The sequence below is a fragment of the Bos indicus x Bos taurus genome, chromosome 10 (genome assembly GCF_003369695.1).
Source record: "Bos indicus x Bos taurus breed Angus x Brahman F1 hybrid chromosome 10, Bos_hybrid_MaternalHap_v2.0, whole genome shotgun sequence".
NCBI classification, from domain to species: Eukaryota; Metazoa; Chordata; class Mammalia; order Artiodactyla; family Bovidae; genus Bos; species Bos indicus x Bos taurus.
Window position 1 is genome coordinate 74,081,946 of NC_040085.1, and position 20,168 is coordinate 74,102,113.

The following is a 20,168-nucleotide window of genomic DNA, read 5'->3' on the forward strand; positions in this document are numbered from 1 at the left end:
TTTAAACCCTGTCCAACCCTTGATTTCCTGGAAAGGAGGTACTTCCAAGTGTGAGAACCTTCCATGTGAGGTCCTTCTGGCTCGAGCTCTGGGCTTGTTCACAGAATGGGCACATGCTTCCTGGAAGAGGAAGTCATCAGATGATGGTGGGTACACCACTGAGCTGAAAGGCTTAGGTTCAGGTGGCATTTATTGTGTTGCATTGGAATATCATATCCTTTTTCTGATTCGAAGATTCTGTGGTCTATAAAATAAATTTTCAAAAATATAGTATAATAGTTTATTGAATACTGTTTATTTACACCCTTCTGGCTTTTCATGTCCAATTTTTCATGCGGGCAATGAAGATCTGAGGTTTGGTATATGTTTATTTATATTGATTTTTGATCTAAAGGCTTTTTATTTCTCTTTTTATTTCAATTCTCCATTCCTCTTTTCCCTTTCTTCCTGACACACCTGTGGTTTAAGTGTCTCCTCATCCCTGAATTATTACAGTAGCTCCCTATCTGACTCCAGGACTCCTGTCTCTTGCTTCTCCACCTCAGACTCTTCAGTCAGGCTAATTTCCTGAACCCAGCTGTTCAAAATGTGGTCTATGGACCACAGCATCAGCATCTCCTAGGAGCTTGCTAGAAAGGCAGATACTCAAGCCCCACTCAAAACCTAGTGAATCAAAATCTACGTGTCAGGACCTGCAGGTGATTCATACCAACATTAAAGCTTGAGAAGCACTGTCCTCTGTTCTGCCATTCCCCTACCAAGGAGCACCCATACATGCACGTTGAACCGTCCCTACATCATCTCTGTCAGAAATGATCCACTTTAATTATCAGGTGAGAAGTTTTTGACATAAAGATGTAAGTGTCCGCCTATACCATCTACTCATTTGTTCTGAGAATGAGCGCTGGTTTATCTAGATAACTTCAGAGCAGTTATCAAAATTGAGATTCAACTTGAATTGAATCCTTCAGGTAAAAACCAAGTATATTGCTTTTTGGTAAGTGAAAGTTAAGGGGAACTTGGGAATCATATGTAGTGAGTTGGTTGGAAATATTCAAACTGAGGTTTTTAGTTTGACACAGGTGTTTTTAAAGGTAATTTATTTTAGTTTTATTTATTTATTTTTGGCTCTGCTGAGTGTTCACTGCTGCACGGGCTTTTCTCTAGTTGAGGCAAGCATAGGCTACGCTTCATTGCAGTCCCCAGGCTTCTCCCTGCGGTGGCTTCTCTTGTGCAGCACAGGCTCTAGTGTGCAAGGGCTTCAGTAGTTGTGGCTCCCGTACTCTCAAGTACAGGCTCAGTAGTTGTGGCTCATGGACTTAGTTACTCTGCAGCCTGTGGGATATTCCTGGACCAGGGATCAAACCCATGTCCCCTGCACTGGCAGGCAGATTCCACCAGGAAAGCCCAACACAGGCATGTTTTATACTTAATCTTCAACATTATCTCATTTAGGTGGGTGTTGTTATCTCCATTTTACCTACAAGGAAACTGAGGCTCAAAAAGGTGAAGTTGTCCAGAGCCAAAGTATTGGGTACGTTTCAGGCTATACCATAGGCATCCGAAATACAATGGTTCGCACAAGTGGCTCTGTACTGAGCTGGACAGGTGACCAGGTGGGAGGCTTTGCTGATTTATGAGGTCACCCAGCTTCCTTCCCACATGTTGCTTCATCATCCCCCAGGATGTGGTTGAAGCTGGGTCTGGCCCTTGGGAAGAGGGAAAGGGAAAGTGAAGAGCCCATACTTTTCTTATAATCCAGAAGTTCTACCTGTCACTTTTGTCATCTTCTGTCAGTCAAAGCTTAGCCACATCAGCACACCTAGCTGCAAACAAGGCGTAAAAATGTTGAAACCTGGGGAGTTGTTAACTCTAAGGAAGAAAGGATGTGGCTACTAGGGGGAGACTACACAGCCGTCAGTTGACTTGCCATAGGCATCAAGTTGATTAGTGGAGGAACCTTGATTCAAACTCCATGCCTACAACCTGTGATCTTTCTACCATTCTGTTCCACCCTTTCTCACAGTTGACAGTGAATGTTTGTTGAATTGTTGTAGATTGAGATAGTACAAGTGTAAGCCTTTGGTTATTTGAAATTATTTCTTCCTTCTCCCCTCTCTCCCTGATTACTTAAGTGGCTCTGTGCCAAACTATCACTATTTTTTGATGATGTTTATTTGCAAAACAGGAAACAGATCGTCATCTTCCTTCAGGAGAAATACAATAATAAAACATAATCCACCAGTTCTTAGAGGTTCTGTGGAATCATATGCAGTGTGTTAAAGGGTTAAATAATAGTAATCTTTTAACCATCAAATGACCATCCCTTTTAAAGTAGGTATCCTCATAGTAGAGTGCCATCATGCAGAATATTTTTGATACTTTGTGTTGGTTGGTGTGTCAGCCAACTGTCACTGCAGTAGTGCTTTGTGACAACTTCAAAATCACAGAGGTGTGCATACAGTCATAATCATTTAACCCATGTGTATGTAGATCTCCTGGGGATCAGCTATTTAGATTGGACCTAACTGGCCAGCTCTACGTCAGGTGTCTCTCTTCCTCCTTCTGAGACAGCAGATTAGCTTGAACATATTTTTATCTGGCAGTAGCAGAAGCATAAAAAGAACAAGTGAAGTTTTGTGAGGCTTCTTGAGGCCTAGGCTAAGAACTGGCACAACCTATTAGTCAATGCAAGTCATGTGGCCAAACCTATGGTCAAGGATCATGGGAAATACTCTATACCTCCAGGAGGAGGGAAGGTAGTCACGTGGCTAAGGATGTGACTATAGACTTAGTGAAGGGTTGGGGGCCAACCAGGCAACCTGCCATGGCTCTGCCTTTAGCAAGTTATTTTGAATATTTGCAGTGATGTTAAATCTTTATCTTTTAGGGGTAGATTTGAATTTTTTAATAAAATAGCTAAATTTATGAATATAGTTAAAGGCTCAGGCTAAATGATCTTTGGGCGGAAAGGTAGCTATTTAAGCATGTGAGATAATAATGAAACTTGTATCTAAAACTGGCTCAAGAATATGGCCTTCATTGATAGAATAGTTGGAATTGATGTACAGCCTACCAAGGTGGTCAGTTGTTTGAAGGAATAACACTCATTTGGTTCTAAAATAATTTCAAAGTAAACAAACCTCATAGTTTGTGGTCACATGTTACCACTTTGCTTCAGAGTGGGAAGAGGAGTGAACAGAGGCTCGTCTCTATTTCCTTTGACTAATCCTGAGCAAATATGCTTTCTGTGCAGATTCTCATTGCCAAGTCCCCTCTGGCACCCTTCACCGCCTTTGTCTACACCATCGAGAAGGAAGGCCTGGTTCTTCAAGGTAAGATCTTCGGACGAAGCCATTTCTTTCATCTAATTATACTCAGCACTGCCCATTGTGGGTGATAATTACTGCTTTGCTCCTGATGGAAGCTCCTTCGGGACAGAATCAAAGGCCAAGAAGAACTAGCCGGTGATGTTGATCCTGATAAGATAAAAGAGGTTGGCAATTGTGGCAAGAATTTGACAGAGGTCAGGGAGAATTACAGAGTTCCCTAACAGAGTGGGACAACCCAAGAATGAGGGACAAGTCGAGCAGGCTAGGAACTGCAACTCCTCCAGTCCTCTTTGCAGATCCCACAGGGGAAGGGACCCAGCCCTGCCTCAGAGCCTTCTCACTTAGCTGGGAGAAACCATCTGGGCTGGCAGCCTGTGGGGCACTTTGTCATGGCTCCATGAGCACCACTTCCTCGGCCTCCGTCTGGTTACTCTATTTCCTCCCCCTGTACTCAAGTCCCGACTAGGGACCAGGCCTTGCAGACCTGCACTTTGTGACATGGGCCTGAGTTCTGACTCACGGAAGAGCCCCTCAAGGCCACAAGCTGGAACTAATTCAACAAACAGGGGAGAAAGCGGATTGAGAGGCATCATTCCTTGATGTAGGATCAGGGTGATTAGGAAAGGTGTCGTTTTATGGCAGGTCTGCAGAAAACAATGAAGAGGAGGGGTTAAATTCAAACCCCATTGAACTTAGCCTGGAGGGTCAGATGTCCCACACTGCTTTGTAGATTAAGAAGGGTCCCCATAAAAGTGCTCAGAGTACACATCTGTCCCCCACTGTTGGGCTGGAGACGTCACCCAGAGATGCTTGGCACATGTCTGCTCAGAACCTCCGAGGAGCATATTGTCTTTGCTGTCTGTGGGAGGAATATCTGCCCTTTAGGATTTTATAAGCTGAATGTTTTCCCCAAGTTAGGGGAAGGGTGAAATAGGGTGAGCCCTTACAGTATCCCCATGGAGACACCTTGCATTATAAAGCTCTAGCAGGACTTCTAGGCAGGCGGCTGGACAGTGCTTCTGACTGAGGAACAGGCTTCAGCCCTCCCTTTCCTTGCCTTCTAAAGCATCCACTTCTTAACGGATCCAGAAAGCAGTGTGTTTGTTTGGTGTAGCTGAGCTCCACAGCAGGGACTCGGGTCCAAGGAAATTTGGAGTAAGAACTCCTGACCTTTGGCTCTTAGCCTTTGACTTATGCTATCCAAGTTCCTTGGTAAATATTTTTTTTTACAATTGCAAATATTGTTTTCTGACAAAGAAGCAGAGATTTTAAGACCAGATTAAGCAAAGCAAACAGCAGGCCTCTTTGTTACGGACTCTCTAAGGGTGTATAAGTAATAAGCAATCAGAGAGCTGGACTTGGGTTTACCCTGTGCGGTATGCCCTTCGGCTTTTCATATTTAGAGCCTTGCTTTAAAAGATTAGAACTCCAGCAAATAGCAGATTTAGACGAAGATTTCAAGATGTTCTATGCAAGATTATAAGGTAATTTCAGGAGGGAAAGAGCCCATTCTGCCCAGATAGTTTGTAGGAGAGCCTTGATATGGTGCCTATATCTTGATCACTGGGCATTTTGGTAAACAACAGTTGAAAGCCTGGTCTTAATTGGATAACTTTGGGATAATATTGTGGAAGCGAGATTCACAGAGTTGCCTCTCTGACTCTCATTGCTAAGATCATGATTTTGACGGGAAAGAGGAAGTTGTTTAGGGAAAGTAGAAACTGAAACCACAGTAAATTGGTAGGGGTTAGAAAGCTTCAAAGAAAGACTATTAGAAATAGTTGGAAAAGGAGAGAAAGTGGATTACTAAAGGAGGCTGGCCTGGAACCGGGTGTCCAGGAAATAGAAACATTCAGGAAAGTGTCTGATGATGCAAGAATCCCAACCAGTAAATAAAAATGTCTGGGAGACCTCAGAGCCTCACCTGTTTGCTTTTGAAGCCACACCTTCCTCTCTGAGGTTTTTTGGAGGCAGCAGGAACCTTCTGCCCCTATCAGCAGTGCCATTTCATGTAAACCTCTGGGCATTCCCTCCCCTCTAACTATGTGCTCCCAAGGCTTTAAGTAAACAAAAAGGAGCTCTGATCCTCAGAAAAATGGGGGCCCCTCCTGTATTAGACCCACCTTGGATTTCCGTTCCAGTTCTGGTATGTTCTTGAGAAAATCTCTCAAATCCTAGTTTTGTCAGCTTGAAAAAGACAATGTTGACCTTGACTCAGTGCTCTGCAAACTGTTTTGTGACTCATTGGTGGGTCATGAAATAAAATTAAGGAATCACAACCAGCATTGGGGGAAAAAAAAAAAGAAAGAGAGAATAGAAAATAACAGATTATATCACATATGTTGTACTGCTTTGTGAAATATTTCCTGTGTGATTGCGTGTGCATGTACCTGCATTATGAATTTATGTACAGAGGTTGCAGTGCAAAATGTTTTTCTTCATTGCATTGTAGTTATCAGCCTGGCTGATCTCTAAAGGCCTTCCCAATTCACCTTTATCTGATTCTCTGAGGAGATGATGTACTTATCATTCACTGAGCTCAGTAGAGTTGTACCCTTGAGATCTCCACAACCTGGAAAGTAAAAGCTTACTTTCCCCCCAGTTTTAACAGATGACTGAGCTAAAACACACCTGCACCATTTCCCAGGTTTAAAGCAAAGAAAGCTTTGATCCCTGGGTGATAACCTTGGAAAGGTCTCAGAAGTCAAGGCCAAGAAGCTTTTCTTGTGAGAGGTTGTTCTGGCATGATAGTCCTGAAGTGGCATGCAGGTTGGCACCCACAGCTGTGGCAAGGTGGGGGCACGTACAGTCCTTGTCTGAGGGACATAGAGACAGAGAGGGGAAGGGCTGGAAGAGTGAGGGCAGTTCCTGGGTTACCAACTAAAGAAGAGCCAGCGGCTGTGGCTCCACTTTCCGTCTTTGTAATGGAGCCAGCCTGGGGTGGCAGGAAAAAACCAATCCAAATAGGCTAGCCTGGCTTTTGGCGGGGGTGAGGGTGGGGGTGAGGGACAGAGCTATTAGTGAATCTGGGAATGATCGCTGGGTGCCTTTTATCCCCTTAGCAAGCCCCGAGATTCCTACCAGCCTGCTAACCAGGAGGTTTTATAATACCTGAAGAGCTCCTGAGTACAGAAGCAGAGGGAGGGAGAGAATAAAAGGTGAGGCCCACATTGGATTTACCGGCTCCACAGGCCACGCCCCACCCCAGTTCTCAAGGATTAGGATGCTGAGAACAAGCCAGCCACCGGGGCCTTTCAGCCTTCCCGCCCTTTTGTTCACAGGGATGGGAGGGACAATAAAACGGCAGGCTGGGGAGACTGAGGGGCTTGGTTAGAGATTTCTCAGGCTGCTTTTTGAAACACTTGAAGGAGCCAGTCCATGCTATTGTTGTAGTAAAATAGAAAGCGGAACTATTCTCCTTTCGCAAGGAAAAAAGAAAGAAAGAAAGAAACCCCCCCACCCCCCACCCCAGCATCTTCAGGAGGCTGCTGGGCTCAGGCTGTTACCATGGTAATACTGCGTTGTTCACATCTTCTTTGTCTCCCACTGGTCCAGGATCCTGGCCTCTCCTGGTTGAGCTCAAGACTCTGGAAATACTTGGGCCCCTGGACTCTGGAAACATTTGGGCCCCCAAGGAGAGGGATCTCAGAGCCCCCAACTTCTTGATGGTTCAGACTCTGACAGGGACCAGGTCCCAGCAGAGGAAGAGTTCAGCTGTTTTGTGCTACTCAACTGGGAAAGGTGGAAGGGGGTCAAGAAAGATCCTATTAATCCATTTTCCCTTTTGTTCCCAGAGTTCACCGTGAAGTCCCAGTGCCCACTGAATGGGAAAGCTTAGAGGTTTGACTAGCCCAGAGTGAGGCCCAGTGGTGCCAGGACCTAGTGGAGAGGAGAGGGAAAAGCGAGACTTGGCTTTGGGAATTGGCTTGCATGGAGTGGGTCCACAGAACCGAGTGGCTGCGGATGGGAAGGGAGTGTTGACTCTGAAATCCAACTTGATCCACATCTATTCTGGTCATGTCCTCTGCTTCCCCAGTAAGTTCCAAATGTTGTGCCACCCAGAGCACAGCCGGGGCCCCTGGACCTCTGTGTCAAGGCCAGGAATAATGATTCTGTCCCTGAAAGCAGCCAGACTGTTGCTGATGCCACAGGAGGCGAAAGGACAACCTAGAGCCCGAGTCTCCTGGAGCTGTTGTGGCTTTCATGGGTAATAAAGCCCTGCCAACTTGGCAAAGGAGAGGATACCCTAGGAGAGGTTGGCCAGGGAAAAGGCAGGAGTGGGCTCGGAATCTGGGTGGGGGGGGAGTGTCCTCCTTGATCACTCTTCCCTGCCCTCTAGTCTCCTTTTACTTAGGGATCTAGGAAGTGTTTGAAAAACAAAAAAACAAGTTGATTTGAACAGGATAGAGGACAATGGTTTAGTTTCTCAACAGGGCAGAATTATGTGCTTTTAAATTGTTTTTAAAAAATAAAGATCAGGTCAGGCAGGTTGAATCTTGATTCTGGTGCTGCCTTTATTAGTTTAGTTTGAATAAGCAGCATATACTTTGGGCTTGGGACCCTCAGGGAGCCTAGAGCACCCTGAGATAGGTCCAGAAAAGGTTCTGGAAACAAGCTAGTTTCCTGTTTTTCCAACTACCTGGTATATAGGGACTCAGAAAATAAAAAATAATGATTTGAGAGCTGGGAAGCTATAAGCCTCATCTTCCTTGTAAAGTCAAAAATGATTGTTTGATTGCTTTTTTGAAGCACACTGGGAAGACATTAATCTCCTCTGTTTGTTCCCTTGTCACAAAGTTGGGTTAGATTCTTCCACCCCATTTTCTTAGTCACTGAGCCAACTGGATGATTCACTGAAAACTTCTTTGCCCCCAAATACCACCATCTGAGTTCATCAGATTTCAGTTACAATCAGTAACCCATCTAAATGTTTCTGCCCAGTGGACTCAGAGTGACCCAGAAGATTCTCAGTCTGAATCCATCCATCCAGGTATGGAGGTGTCTGCCTGGTAAATATCACCCACACCTGGCACAGCCTGGCATGCTCTTGGGAGCCTGGCAGAGAGCCCTGGGATTCAGTGGAGCAGAGTGAACTCGTTCTCACAGGGCGTGGAGGAGAGGGCCGCGGATGCCTGTCTCATTGTCCTGAGCTGCTTCTGCCTGCCCCTCTAAGAGGTGCTTCCGAGGGCAGAGAACACAGGACTCCCATTCGCAGAGTTGCCCCTTTTTGCTTCACATCCCCTCCCTCCATGACAGCGTCCCACACTGGCCCTCAGCTTTTGGTCCCTTCTTTCACTCTCGCTGTTAGCCTCAAAGACAGATTTTCTTTTTAATGTGGAAAATATAGTTTAAATATATAACAATACAGAAAATAGTAAAGCCAAACCCATGACTCTAACATCCAGAATTAACAAATGTTAATGTTTTCTCAGATTTTTTTAGGCTGAAATATAGTTGACTTATAGTGTTGTGTTAGTTTCAGGTATACAGCAAATTGATATCAGTATATATATTCTTTTTCAGGTTCTTATCCCTTATAGGTTATTACACAATACTGAATAGTTCCCTGTACAGTACAGTAGATACTTGTTGTTTCTCTATTTTATATGTAGCAGTCTGCATATATCAATCCTGGGGCTTCCTAGGTGGTGCCGGTGGTGAAGAACCCGCCTGCCAATGCAGGAGACATAAGAGACACAGGTTCAGTCCCTGGGTTGGGAAGATCCTCTGGAAGAGGGCACAGCAACCCAGTCCAGTATTCTTGCCTGGAGAATCCCATGGACAGAGGAGCCTGGCAGGCTACGGTCCATAGGGTTGAAAAGAGTTGGACACAACTGGTGCAATTTAGCACACTCCTATGTTAATCCCAAACTCATAATTTCAGATTTTGTTTTAAGTATAGAAATATAACCTTACAAAGTTCAAAGCTCCTTTGTACCTATCCCTAGCCGATTCTCTCTCTCCTCTATGTTGCTCCACAGAAGTAAAATCTCTCTAGGGTTTGATATATATCTTTCCCCCACTCTGAAAAACTTTTCTACATATATGTGAATCCAAATATCATATTTGCTCTGAGTGCGTCCTAAATTTGCATAAATGGTCTGTTGTACACATCATTCCACAACTTGCTTTTTTCACTTAGCATCATGCTTTGCGATATATCTGTGTTGATACACGTGGATCATATTCTTTGAATTTAACTGAGGTGTCCATATCCATTGTATGAATATACCACATGTTATACATTTCTCTATTGATGGAAATTTTGATTATTTGTTAACTTAATGAATCCTGTTGCACATGTTTCTTGGTATATGCAAGTATGAGAGTTTCTCTGCTGCTGCTGCTGCTAAGTCGCTTCAGTTGTGTCCGACTCTGTGCGACCCCATAGACGGCAGCCCACCAGGCCCCGCCGTCCCTGGAATTCTCCAGGCAAGAACACTAGAGTGGGTTGCCATTTCCTCCTCCAATGCATGAAAGTGAAAAGTGAAAGTGAAGTCGCTCAGTTGTGTCTGACTCTTAGCGACCCCATGGACTGCAGCCTACCAGGCTCCTCCGTCCATGGGATTCTCCAGGCAAGAGTACTGGAGTGGGGTGCCATTGCCTTCTCCCAGTATATATAATTTTTAAAAATGGAATGGCTAGCCAGGGGATGCACATTTTTGTCTTTATTTTCCCAAATTGTTCTTCAAAGAGGTTTACCAATTTATGCTTCCTTTGGAAGTAGTAGACCAATTCCTGTGTAACTGTGTATAATGATAAGTGCATTGTCATGTTTCCATGGGCAATCTTCTTATGTATTCTTTATGGCTGCCTCTTTTATCTACACTATTGGGGTGTAAGCTTTCCATAGCTTCTAGAGGGATTTTCTGCATAGTTGTGAGCTTCCTTTGTGGCTCAGATGATAAAGAATCTGCCTGCAATGCGGGAGACCTGGGTTTGATCCCTGGGTTGGGAAGATCTGCTGGAGGAGGGCATGGCTACCCACTCCAGTATTCTGGCCTGGAGAATTCCATGGACTGTATAGTCCATGGGATCACAAAGAGTTGGACATGACTGAGCCACTTTCACATGTGCTTTACGCATATAGTTACATTATTAACTGATAAAAATTATTCTACTCCTCTTAAATTATTCTACTCCTCTATCTCCCAGAAAGGGATCTTTTCACATTCATCTTTATTTTCAGGTGAGGGGACTGAGTGCCAGAAAGGTGAAGTGATGCTTACTGCCTCAGAATTGGGTTTGTAGCCATTTCCAAGTATTCAGCCTGGGCTCCTGTGATTTTTCATAAAATCAGAAATGAGTTTGGGCCCCCTTGTCTCCCATCATGGCAGCCCCTGTGACAATTTACCTCTTGGGCTTCATAAGCCTCCATTGGGGTAGTCTAGGCCCATTCTGAATCTTGAATCCTGAAATCCTAAGCTATGATGGATCAGTCACATTGGTATAGTGATCCTTCAAGGAATTTCCTTAGTTGGATCATAAATTTGGCTGGGTGGAACCATAACCTAGATCAACAGTGGTGTACAAGGTAGAAGTTGACTGCTTTCTCATGTAGCATTATGGAGGAATGCAGTCCAGAGCTGATATAGCAACTCAGCCTCACATATTAGTCCAGCTGCTGCTGCTGCTAAGTCACTTCAGTCGTGTCCGACTCTGTGCAACCCCATAGACAGCAGCCTGCCAGGCTCCGCCGTCCCTGGGATTCTCCAGGCAAGAACACTGAAGTGGGTTGCCATTGCCTTCTCCAATGCATGAAAGTGAAAAGTGAAAGTGAAGTCATTCAGTCGTGTCCGACTCTTCACAACCCCATGGACTGCAGGCTTCTCTGTCCATGGGATTTTCCAGGCAAGAATACTGCAGTGGGGTGCCATTGCCTTCTCCGATATTAGTCCAGAGACCCTGGCAATTCTCTTGTTGCTCCAGCATGCCTGGGAGGCTGTCTTCATTGTCATGATCCAAAATGGCTCACTATCATGTCCTATATCAAGGTAGTGGAAGTTATATGGGGCAGAGATTCAATAGGAGGAAAGGGCAGCCCCCTTCCTTAAGGGTATTAACAAGAAGTTACATGTATTATTTCTGCCAATCTATAGATGTATAGAAAGTAAGGCTGGAAAATGTAGTTGTTAATCTCAGTGGCCATGTGCCGAGTCAAATTTGAGGAGTTCTATTATCATGAGAGAGAGAGGAGATGCATATTCAGTGATACATTTCGTTCAGAAGAGCATAGTTGCAGAGATTAGCCCCCAGGGTACAATAGTACAGACCCTAGAGCTGGACTTGTTGCATAATGTCCAAATGCAGTATAAATATTGCAGTTTCTCAGAGTTACCTGGAAAATAGTTTGGCTCAGATACATCTCTTTTCCGTTCTTAAAAAAACAAATGTATATTTAAAATGGTATCAGGACATTCTTTAATAGAGTCTAAAACAGAGTAGTGGAGTTTCACAGTCAGCAATGCCACCAAAGATCAACACCCAAAAATCTTGGTTCCCCTTCCAAAACAAAATCTCTGTCAAGCAGAAACGTAGGACGTGTTTTGCTATTGTGCACTATTCAAGAAAAATACTTGAACAAGAGCTAGTGCTTATAGCACAAAGCAGAGTATAAATTTGGTTCCAAAGTCATAGACTAAACACATTTTTTTCCCAAAATGTTTTTTCTGTCTCCACCGTCAAAAAAAAAAAAAACATGAAACAAAATGTCAGTTTGAATAAGGTTATAGAGAAAAACTTATTCCAAGGCCTGGACTATGGTTAGAATCAATCCATACTCCGCTTTTGGAACTGGGAAGCCATTTGGCTATCTTTGCAGAGTTAACAATTTGCATTTGTGAAAATGCCCAGGTAATAATACCCAAAGATGTTAAATCAATTCAGGTTGTTGATTTTCTTTGAAAACCTCTTCCAGAAGGACTTGGAGTTCTTTCTGGAATATGACTTAGGCTCCATTTCAGTGAGTTCAGTTAAGCAGGTATTTCTTGAACATCTATTATATATAAACCATGGTGCTCAGGAGAGAGAGGCTGATTAAAAAAAAAAAAATCCCTTATTTTAGTAGTTGACAATCTAAATAGTTAGCTTAAAAACAAACTAGCAGACTGCCACACCTGTTATCAAGGCTTAAACACTGGGATCTAAAAAGATAGAGGAAATAAGACTCATTCCATCTGGGATGACTGAGGAAGATTCCTGAGAGGACAGGGGACTTGAACTGGATGTCAGCTCCTGAATACTGACAAAAACGGCATTTCATTGTCTCTTGACAGAGGCCAGTTTCTTTTGCTGTTTGAGGATAGATTTGGGCGCACTGGGGAATGCTGATTAGTGCCGTGTGACTCGTGTTGAATCATGCTGACTAATGTGTTCTAAATGGATTGATTCAACAATAAAGGGAACACTGAGAGTCAAGAGTTCAGATCCTGAATTTTATCATGTGATGAAGTATAAATCACTTAGCCTCCGTACTTCATTTTTTTGTCAATTAAAATGTGCTCCTGATGAGAAGCCAACAAATCACCTTGACTAGAAAGTGCTTTACAGAGCTCAAGGATAACAGAAATGCTTAACAACAATTCCCAGGACAGGCTTATGCAACCTTGGGTTATTCATGGTCCACACAGAATCAGAGCATCCATCACATGCTGCTCCCTAGCCATGTGAAACTTCTATTTCCTCACACATGCCATGAGAACTGACAAATAGTGCACTGCACTCACAAAAACTGACAAACAGAGGAGCTTTTGAAAAATCTTCCTATATACCTACTGGGGTGTCTCTGTTTCTCGACAACAAATGTCGCCACAGAACTGAGAGCTTGCATTGCACACACAGCTCTTTCTCTCTTTTGACATCTCCGCAGCTAGACTGCTTGAGAACCTGGCCTTCCGTGTCCAGATGTTTACTGAATTCTGAAGGCCCCCCCAAAGGGCCCAAGTTCCTTTGTTGCTCTCCAAATCACTTCCCACAGAGACTGACCAATGTCCTGAAGGAGCCCTTCAATAGGGAGGATAAATGGAGGCAGATGAAGACATGACCCCCTGAGGCTCGCCCACGTCCACGCTAACAAAGGGTCTGAGGCACAACCTTGTAAGGAGCATTTTGGTCAGCAGCATCCCCTCGAGAGGCCAGGTCTCCCCCACAGGGCTGTTTTCAATGGCTCCCATCGCAGTGGAAGCCCTAGGCATTTGTTCAGGGCCGGGGTGTGCTAGGTATAGCACAAAACATCTAAATCATAGCCCCCAGCCTTTGTGAGGGCTTCCTGGCTACAGATGGCAGCTGGCTTTCTCAGGGGAAACCTGGGGGCAGTAGAGGAAGCTGAAGGGGGGCTCCCGAGTCTCTGGATGACCTCTTCCCACTCGGCCCAGAAAGGCTCCCCTTTTGTTTACAGCTATCAGCAGTCTAGCCAGGGCTGTGGGGCCTTAGCCCACACCTGTGCTGAGTTTCTGGGTGTCTGGTTTACGAAGCCATTGGCTCCCTGAGTAATAGATAGATAGGTACGCATGTCAGAGGACTGCCACCGGAAGGAAAAGTTTATTTAGACTGCTGGTGAGAAGCTAGTGCATTTCATGACAGCGATGGTTTTTCAAACATTCTTTCTCTCCCTCTCTCTCTCTTTTTTTTCCTTTAGACCAACAGAGGCCATAGGGACACTATGACCTTTGTCTCAAGCTGATGGGGGCGTGATTTGTGAAATGAAACAGGACCGGGCTGCTTGGAAGAAGGAAACGGAAGCCAACATAATGGGGATTAATTAGTTGATTGCTGTTGAGATGGTAACAGATTTGCTCCCCCACCCCTTTACCATTGAGCCAGCCATCTCAGACCTAGCAGGGAAGGTGAAGATGAAGAGGCCTTTGTTCAGGTCTCTAGATGCTTGGGGCTGAAGGCTTTGCCGCCATGGGATGGCAACAGCCATAATAATAATAATTTGCACTTATATAGCACCTTTCAACCAGGCACCTCAAAGCGGTTTAACCACATTAATTAATTAAAGCCCACAATCCCCCTGGGGAGAGGAGGAGGATGACTAACAGGATTTGTAATTACAGGAGGGAACATTTCCGAATAAAGTATTGTCCACCAAATAAAAAGAGTAGGTGTAAAGGAATTGGGGTCTCCAAAGAGTAACTGATTCAGAAATGAAATCTTGGAAGGATGGGGGAGGCTGAGGGAGGGCATGGGCGTGGGGGTCTGCTCTTGTGTCACAGGGAGGTCAGTGGGCTCAGAATTCACTGACAGGTTCGGATCCAACTGAGAAGCGGGACACGTATGGTATTAGTGGCATTTGGGAAGGTCATTAGTGGTACATGTATTGTGGTGTAAATTCAAGTTTCACTGGTATATTGTGTAGAGCCCTGCAGGACAAAGAGTGAGATTCATGCAGTGTTTAATAAAGGATGAAATGATTTCTTTAGATTTAAAGCCCAAGGCTGGGCCAGTCAATGAGCAAATCAATCAATTGGTGACCCATAGGATAATTTAGTCATTTTCAGCAGAAGACCCAGCCTACTCCTCGTACCGCATGAGGTTTCCAAACGAAGCATCAAAGCTGGGGGGTTCAGCCCCTTCAAAGCCAGGCATCAAATCTTCCCAGCCTTTGACATTGGGACCTCTTTCCCCCACCTTGTTGCTGACACTCAGGCTGTCCTCTATAAAATCACTCTGTATCTGCTTCCCCTTCAGAGGTTTATAAATGCCTTGGGTGCTAGAATCAAGTTTTGTCCTATCTCATGTCTGCCATCAATGCCCAACAGAGTGTCGTACCCAAAGTAGGTACCTGATCAGCGAAGAATGGTTAAATGACAAAGTCTTTTAACAAAACTCAGCATTTGTTGAACACGTCCCAAATGCTAAGGCAAAGCTCAGAAACATAGGTTATGTGTATTATGAGGAATGGAAATGACTCATGTACTCCCAGCTATAATATAAAGCAGAATAAAATAAAGTCGACATTGTAGATGTACGCCCCAGTCACAGGCTGAAAGCGCAAAGGAAGGACACTTTATGCAGCTGGAGTGAATCAAGGAAGATATTCCTGGAGAGCAAACAATGCACCAGGCATTGGAAGGTGAGAAAGATTTTGCCGGACCTGGAAGAGGTGGAGGACACCGAGTTTCCAGACTGTGGTCATCTGTCTCCTTCAGAGCGAGGGGCCTTTGGAGAGCTTGCGGTCTTCAATAGAACATTTGTGGAAACCAGGCTGAGTTTTTGCAGCTGATTCAATGTACATTTCCTTTGAATTCTTGAAGATGAGCTGACTAATTTGAAACAGCCAGGGACTATTCGGGAAGTTGAGAAAGATATTTTGTTCTCTGTAACTATTAATTCGCTCTCTCTGCACTTTTACTGTCCACCAAGAAAGAAAAGCTAAGCAGTTCACACATTAAACAGGGCACTTAGGAATGTCTGAGAAAGGAATGAGGAAAATATATCTCAATCCCAAATGTTAAAGATTAAATAGCTTCCTACTTAAGGTCGAAGATTTTTCTCTTTTCAGTTTTTGACCATGCTGGGTCTTCGTGGCTGCGTGTAGGCCTTCCCTGGTTGCAGTGAGTAGGGGCTACTCTCCAGCTGCGGTGTGCAGGCTTCTCACTTGAATGACTTCTCTTGCTGTGGAGCACGGGATCTAGGTGCAGGGCTTTTAGTAGATGTGCGCATGGGCTTAGTTGCCCCGTGGTATGTGGGATCTTAGTTTCCAGATCAGGAATCAAACCCATGTCCCCTCCATTGGCAGGCGAATTCTTAGCCACTGGACCACCAGGGAAATCCGAGGCCTTTTTTTTTTGACCCCAGAAAACAGTAAGACAGTGCTCTCTGCTCAGTGATTGACAGACAAACCAGTCCCTGTGCTCTCCTGCTCCAAGGTCCACCAGCACTTTCATCACAAACTGAGCTGCCGGGAAAGGACCTAAGCACTGTCTTTGCATCGTGCTGACACTCAGTGTTGCTGTGTGTGTCTCACACACACACACACTGTAGTTGCAGCCGCTCATCTTACCGCCTCACAGTCTCACATGATAGGACTTTACGTCATTCCTTCTTCAAAGATGAGGGATGAGGCAAGAAAAGTTGTCTCTTGCTAGAACATGATGGGATGTGGATTTGAACCCTGGCAGTCTTGCTTCTTCCCCTCTTCCCCCTCACCCCTGTACTCTTTCTGTTCGTATCTGTTACAATCTTTCTTAGTCACCCTCACTAACATACTCAGCAAAATACTGTACACATAGTAGGAATTCAGTGAATATTTTCCAAATAAAAGAATCATCAGAGCAGTACTGGTAGTTGGATCTTCCAGTAGAAGTGACTGCAGAGAATATGGTAGAGGATCTATCACTGCCTTCTTCTCTTTTCATTAAAAATGGGGAGACGTGTAGGAAAGCTGCCCCAGGGAATATTGACAAGGAAGAAGACACAGGTGGCACTCCTGAGCTGAAAGTCTGCCAAACTGGTACCACTCATGGAATGCTAGTGAAGCATCTTGTATTATTGATTACTTTTATTGAACTTGGATGTAATGCATGGGATGTATTTCTTGTGATTTCTTGGGATGTACGTACCCGTACATATGTAAGGCAAAGTCCAGCTTTTGTCTTCCTAAGTGTGCTACCATCCTACCTGCTCTGCTGATGTGCTGTAGTCCTGGTGAAGATTCAGAAGTGCGTGGTCCCTGTCAGCCCATGGAGTAAACACTTTTGAATTAACCCAGAAGTGCCAAACTCTATGCCTAGTGTCTTTTAGTTTGATGTTGTGAACAAATCCCGGAGATGGGATTGTAGAAGTTTGTCCTGCAAACCCAGGATTGCCAAATGAGAATTCTGGAAATTGGCAATGAGGATTAGGTAATGGAGGACAGGGGAACGAAAGTAAGAGGAAGTGCAAAATATCAGATTCTGACCTAAGCAATCATGGTCTTAGAACCACTTGGGAGTGTCATTTTTTCCCTAAGCTTTGGTTTTAATACTATCACCATCACTTTTGTCTGATGGCCATGAAAGGAACGTCTTTACAGAATCCAGCAGAGGCCACTTTTGCTCAGATGGAGCGAAACAGTCCATCACTCCTCTCAGATGAATAACCTAAGTGGGAGAGAAAGCACATGGCCTACTTTGAAGTTCAGTGAAGGTGGGATTCAGATGTAGCACAAGTGCTCCAGAACTCTGAACAGAACTTGGAGGAGAGAAGACCAATCAATAGTGGGCCTAAGTCAGGACAGACTTGGTTTTGTTGCTGAAAGCAACTCCCTGAAATCTCAGTGACTTAAAACCAGTCTGTGCATAACTGAGAGACCCTCCCCAGAGGCTGTCCTCTGTGTGATGATTCAGTTCTTCAATTCAGTATCAACATGCATTTCACATTTGCCAATGGGGGGAGGTGTTGTATACTAGCAATTAAGTGCCTCTTCCAAGAAACAACACATAATCACTTCTTTCATGGCCAAGTAATCATGCATCCACCCATCCCCAACTCCAAGGAGCTGGGAACCTCGACTGTATTGGGAAGGAAAGGAGAACTGGAGATTGGTAAACACTCGCAATGTCTGCCACAGACTCTAGACCTAGCAAGTGGTAAACATCTCCTTCCTTCACATCCACCGCTTGTTCCTTTCCCTTGGATTACTGGGCATTTAGCAAAGACTTATGGGGTAGAGTTGAAAACTGAAGACCAAATAATTTTGTAGCCCATTTTAGTCCACAAAATGGTGACCTTTTTGAAAAAGAGGAGCAGCAAAGGAAAATCAATTAACTTTGGGTTCTTTTCCCTTAAGCTATCGATACTAATAACTCTAGGAAAGGATAATGGGTTAAAGGCAGCCATGGCCCAATTTAAATGATATCTAAGACAGAATGACTCACCTTAAGTTGCCCAGGACCATCATGCTTTGTGTGAAAAGACATCTGGAAATGTGCCCTCCTGCCTCCATCCCGTCCCTTGTTACCAGACATGATTCAAATTCCCTCTAAGCCCTGTGATTTTTCCAGAAAGCAGCTTTCCCAGCAGCAGAGAGAGAGAGAGAAGAAAAAAGAAACTTTCCCTTATTATTCTTCCAATAATGAATTCCTGCTCTGAGTGGGCTGCTTCCATGTGTTTTCAGTCAAGTGCTGATGGCAGCCTTGCTGGGGGACATTTCCAAGAGGCTGTGGACATAATGGCTGCGGTCTCATATTGACAAGAGCTGCTCTCAGTTTTCCTTCCAGTTTAGCCCTCCTGAGCCCTGAAATCCAAGATGAGAAATGATTCACGAGATCTCGCTGGTGAACCAATATGGCTGCCACACCTCTCTGCTCTTTTGAACTAAGTAAAAATGCATGCTTTTGAAGCTTCCCTTAGAGAGATTTGTTGACATGGATCCTAGTAACTTTAAAAGGTCCTACCTTTCTTAGACTAAACCAGTTCTTTGTAGATGCCAAGATCTCCTTTCTTCAGGACTGAAATGTAGTTTTGACTTGCTTTGACATCAGAAGAACAAAAGGAGAAATTGGGTCACACCATTTCCTGCCTAAAACCTAATCTCAAGAACGCAAGATGCTTCCAAGTAAGCCGTGGTGGTAGGTCATGTTTGCTAAGGGAACCAACCTACTCCTTTTCCCCAAAGCAAATGTATTCAGATAATAATTCAATTTCAGCTTACTTACAAGAATTTGAGCAAACAATTATAGTTAGGCTCTTTCCATTGAGAAGAAACTCAGTTACTCCGGTAAAAGGGAACAGATGTTGTTAAGGGTACAAGAGGTTTGGAATTGGAAAATCTTGAGGAGCAAAGGCAACCCTGGGGCTTCGTTACCTTAGAGTCTCTGCTTCTCTCTGTATACATGCCCAAGGCAACTCTCTCCCAGCAGACATGCCCTGCATACTACAGTTCTGCTTATTCAGAACTTCAGCTGGCATATACTCGTCTTGGTCTCTTGAGCTCCTCTCTGTCCATCTCAGCCTTTCAACTCCAAGTCTGTTGGCATTTTTCCTTGGTATTTAGTAGTTGGAATTCCTAGGAGAAAGTATGATTGATGTAGAATCATCTTATTGTTTTTTCTCAGATAACATCATTGGTCACTAGCCAGCCAGTCTACTGTGGGCTGAAGGAGGAGCTGAAAGCGTGGCTGCCTCAGCAGTAGCAGATATGGGCAAGGCAACTCCATAGAGAGGCCATGGAGAGTGAGGCAGGAATGATGAGCCATCGTGCACTGTTTATACCCTTAACCAGACTTCTGCACAGATTCTCATTCTCTCTCTTTCTTCTGTCGCCCCTTCTCATCACCGTAGACACCCCCCATCACAGCCTGGTCTCCCACTATTGCTCATCCCCCACCCCTGAGTTCTAGGCGGTTCCCAGGTGGTTCTATTGGTAAAGAATGCACCTGCCAAAGCAGGAGATGTAAGAGATGCAAATTCGATCCCTGGGTTGGAAAGATCCTCTGGAGGAGGAAATGGCTACCCACTCCTGTATTCTTGCCTGGAGAATCCCATGGACAGAGGAGCCTGGCGGGCTGCAGTCCACAGGGTCACAAAGAGTCGGACACGACTGAAGCAACGTAGCATGCGTGCACATACCCCTGACTTCTGTATCCTGCTTCTCATCCTGTGAAAGTACCCAGCCACAGAGGTGGATGACTGGGATGGAAGGAAGAGATCTTAACATGTATGTGAGAATAGAAGGAAAACCGGGGGAGGTGTGATATGGAAGGAGGAATGGAAATAAAATCCTTTCTTAGTGAAAGAAAATCTCATTCCCACCAGAAGCACACTTTCACCAGAAGCACCACTTTCCTCTTTCTCCCAATCTTTACAGCAATTTCCCTCTCCCCAAAACCAGACATCCGCAGAAGCAAAAAA

At 44.6% G+C, this 20,168-nt stretch overlaps 1 protein-coding gene across 6 annotated transcripts in view; it reads left to right on the forward strand.

Moving 5' to 3' along the window:
- Window positions 1-14,448, forward strand: part of RAD51B (RAD51 paralog B) — a 620,299-nt gene extending 605,851 nt beyond the window's left edge. For 4 of the 6 annotated variants that reach the window (XM_027552246.1, XM_027552247.1, XM_027552250.1 and 1 more), the window contains exons 10-11: window positions 3,257-3,335; window positions 6,395-6,492. In XM_027552246.1, coding sequence (XP_027408047.1) covers window positions 3,257-3,335; window positions 6,395-6,447 — 132 coding nt within the window. In that variant the 3' untranslated portion in view covers window positions 6,448-6,492. Of the gene's footprint in view, window positions 1-3,256; window positions 3,336-6,394; window positions 6,494-13,968 lie in introns of those variants that run through there. The other 2 variants (XM_027552245.1, XM_027552249.1) reach the window with 2 other exon arrangements.
- Window positions 14,449-20,168: the final 5,720 nt, after the last annotated feature.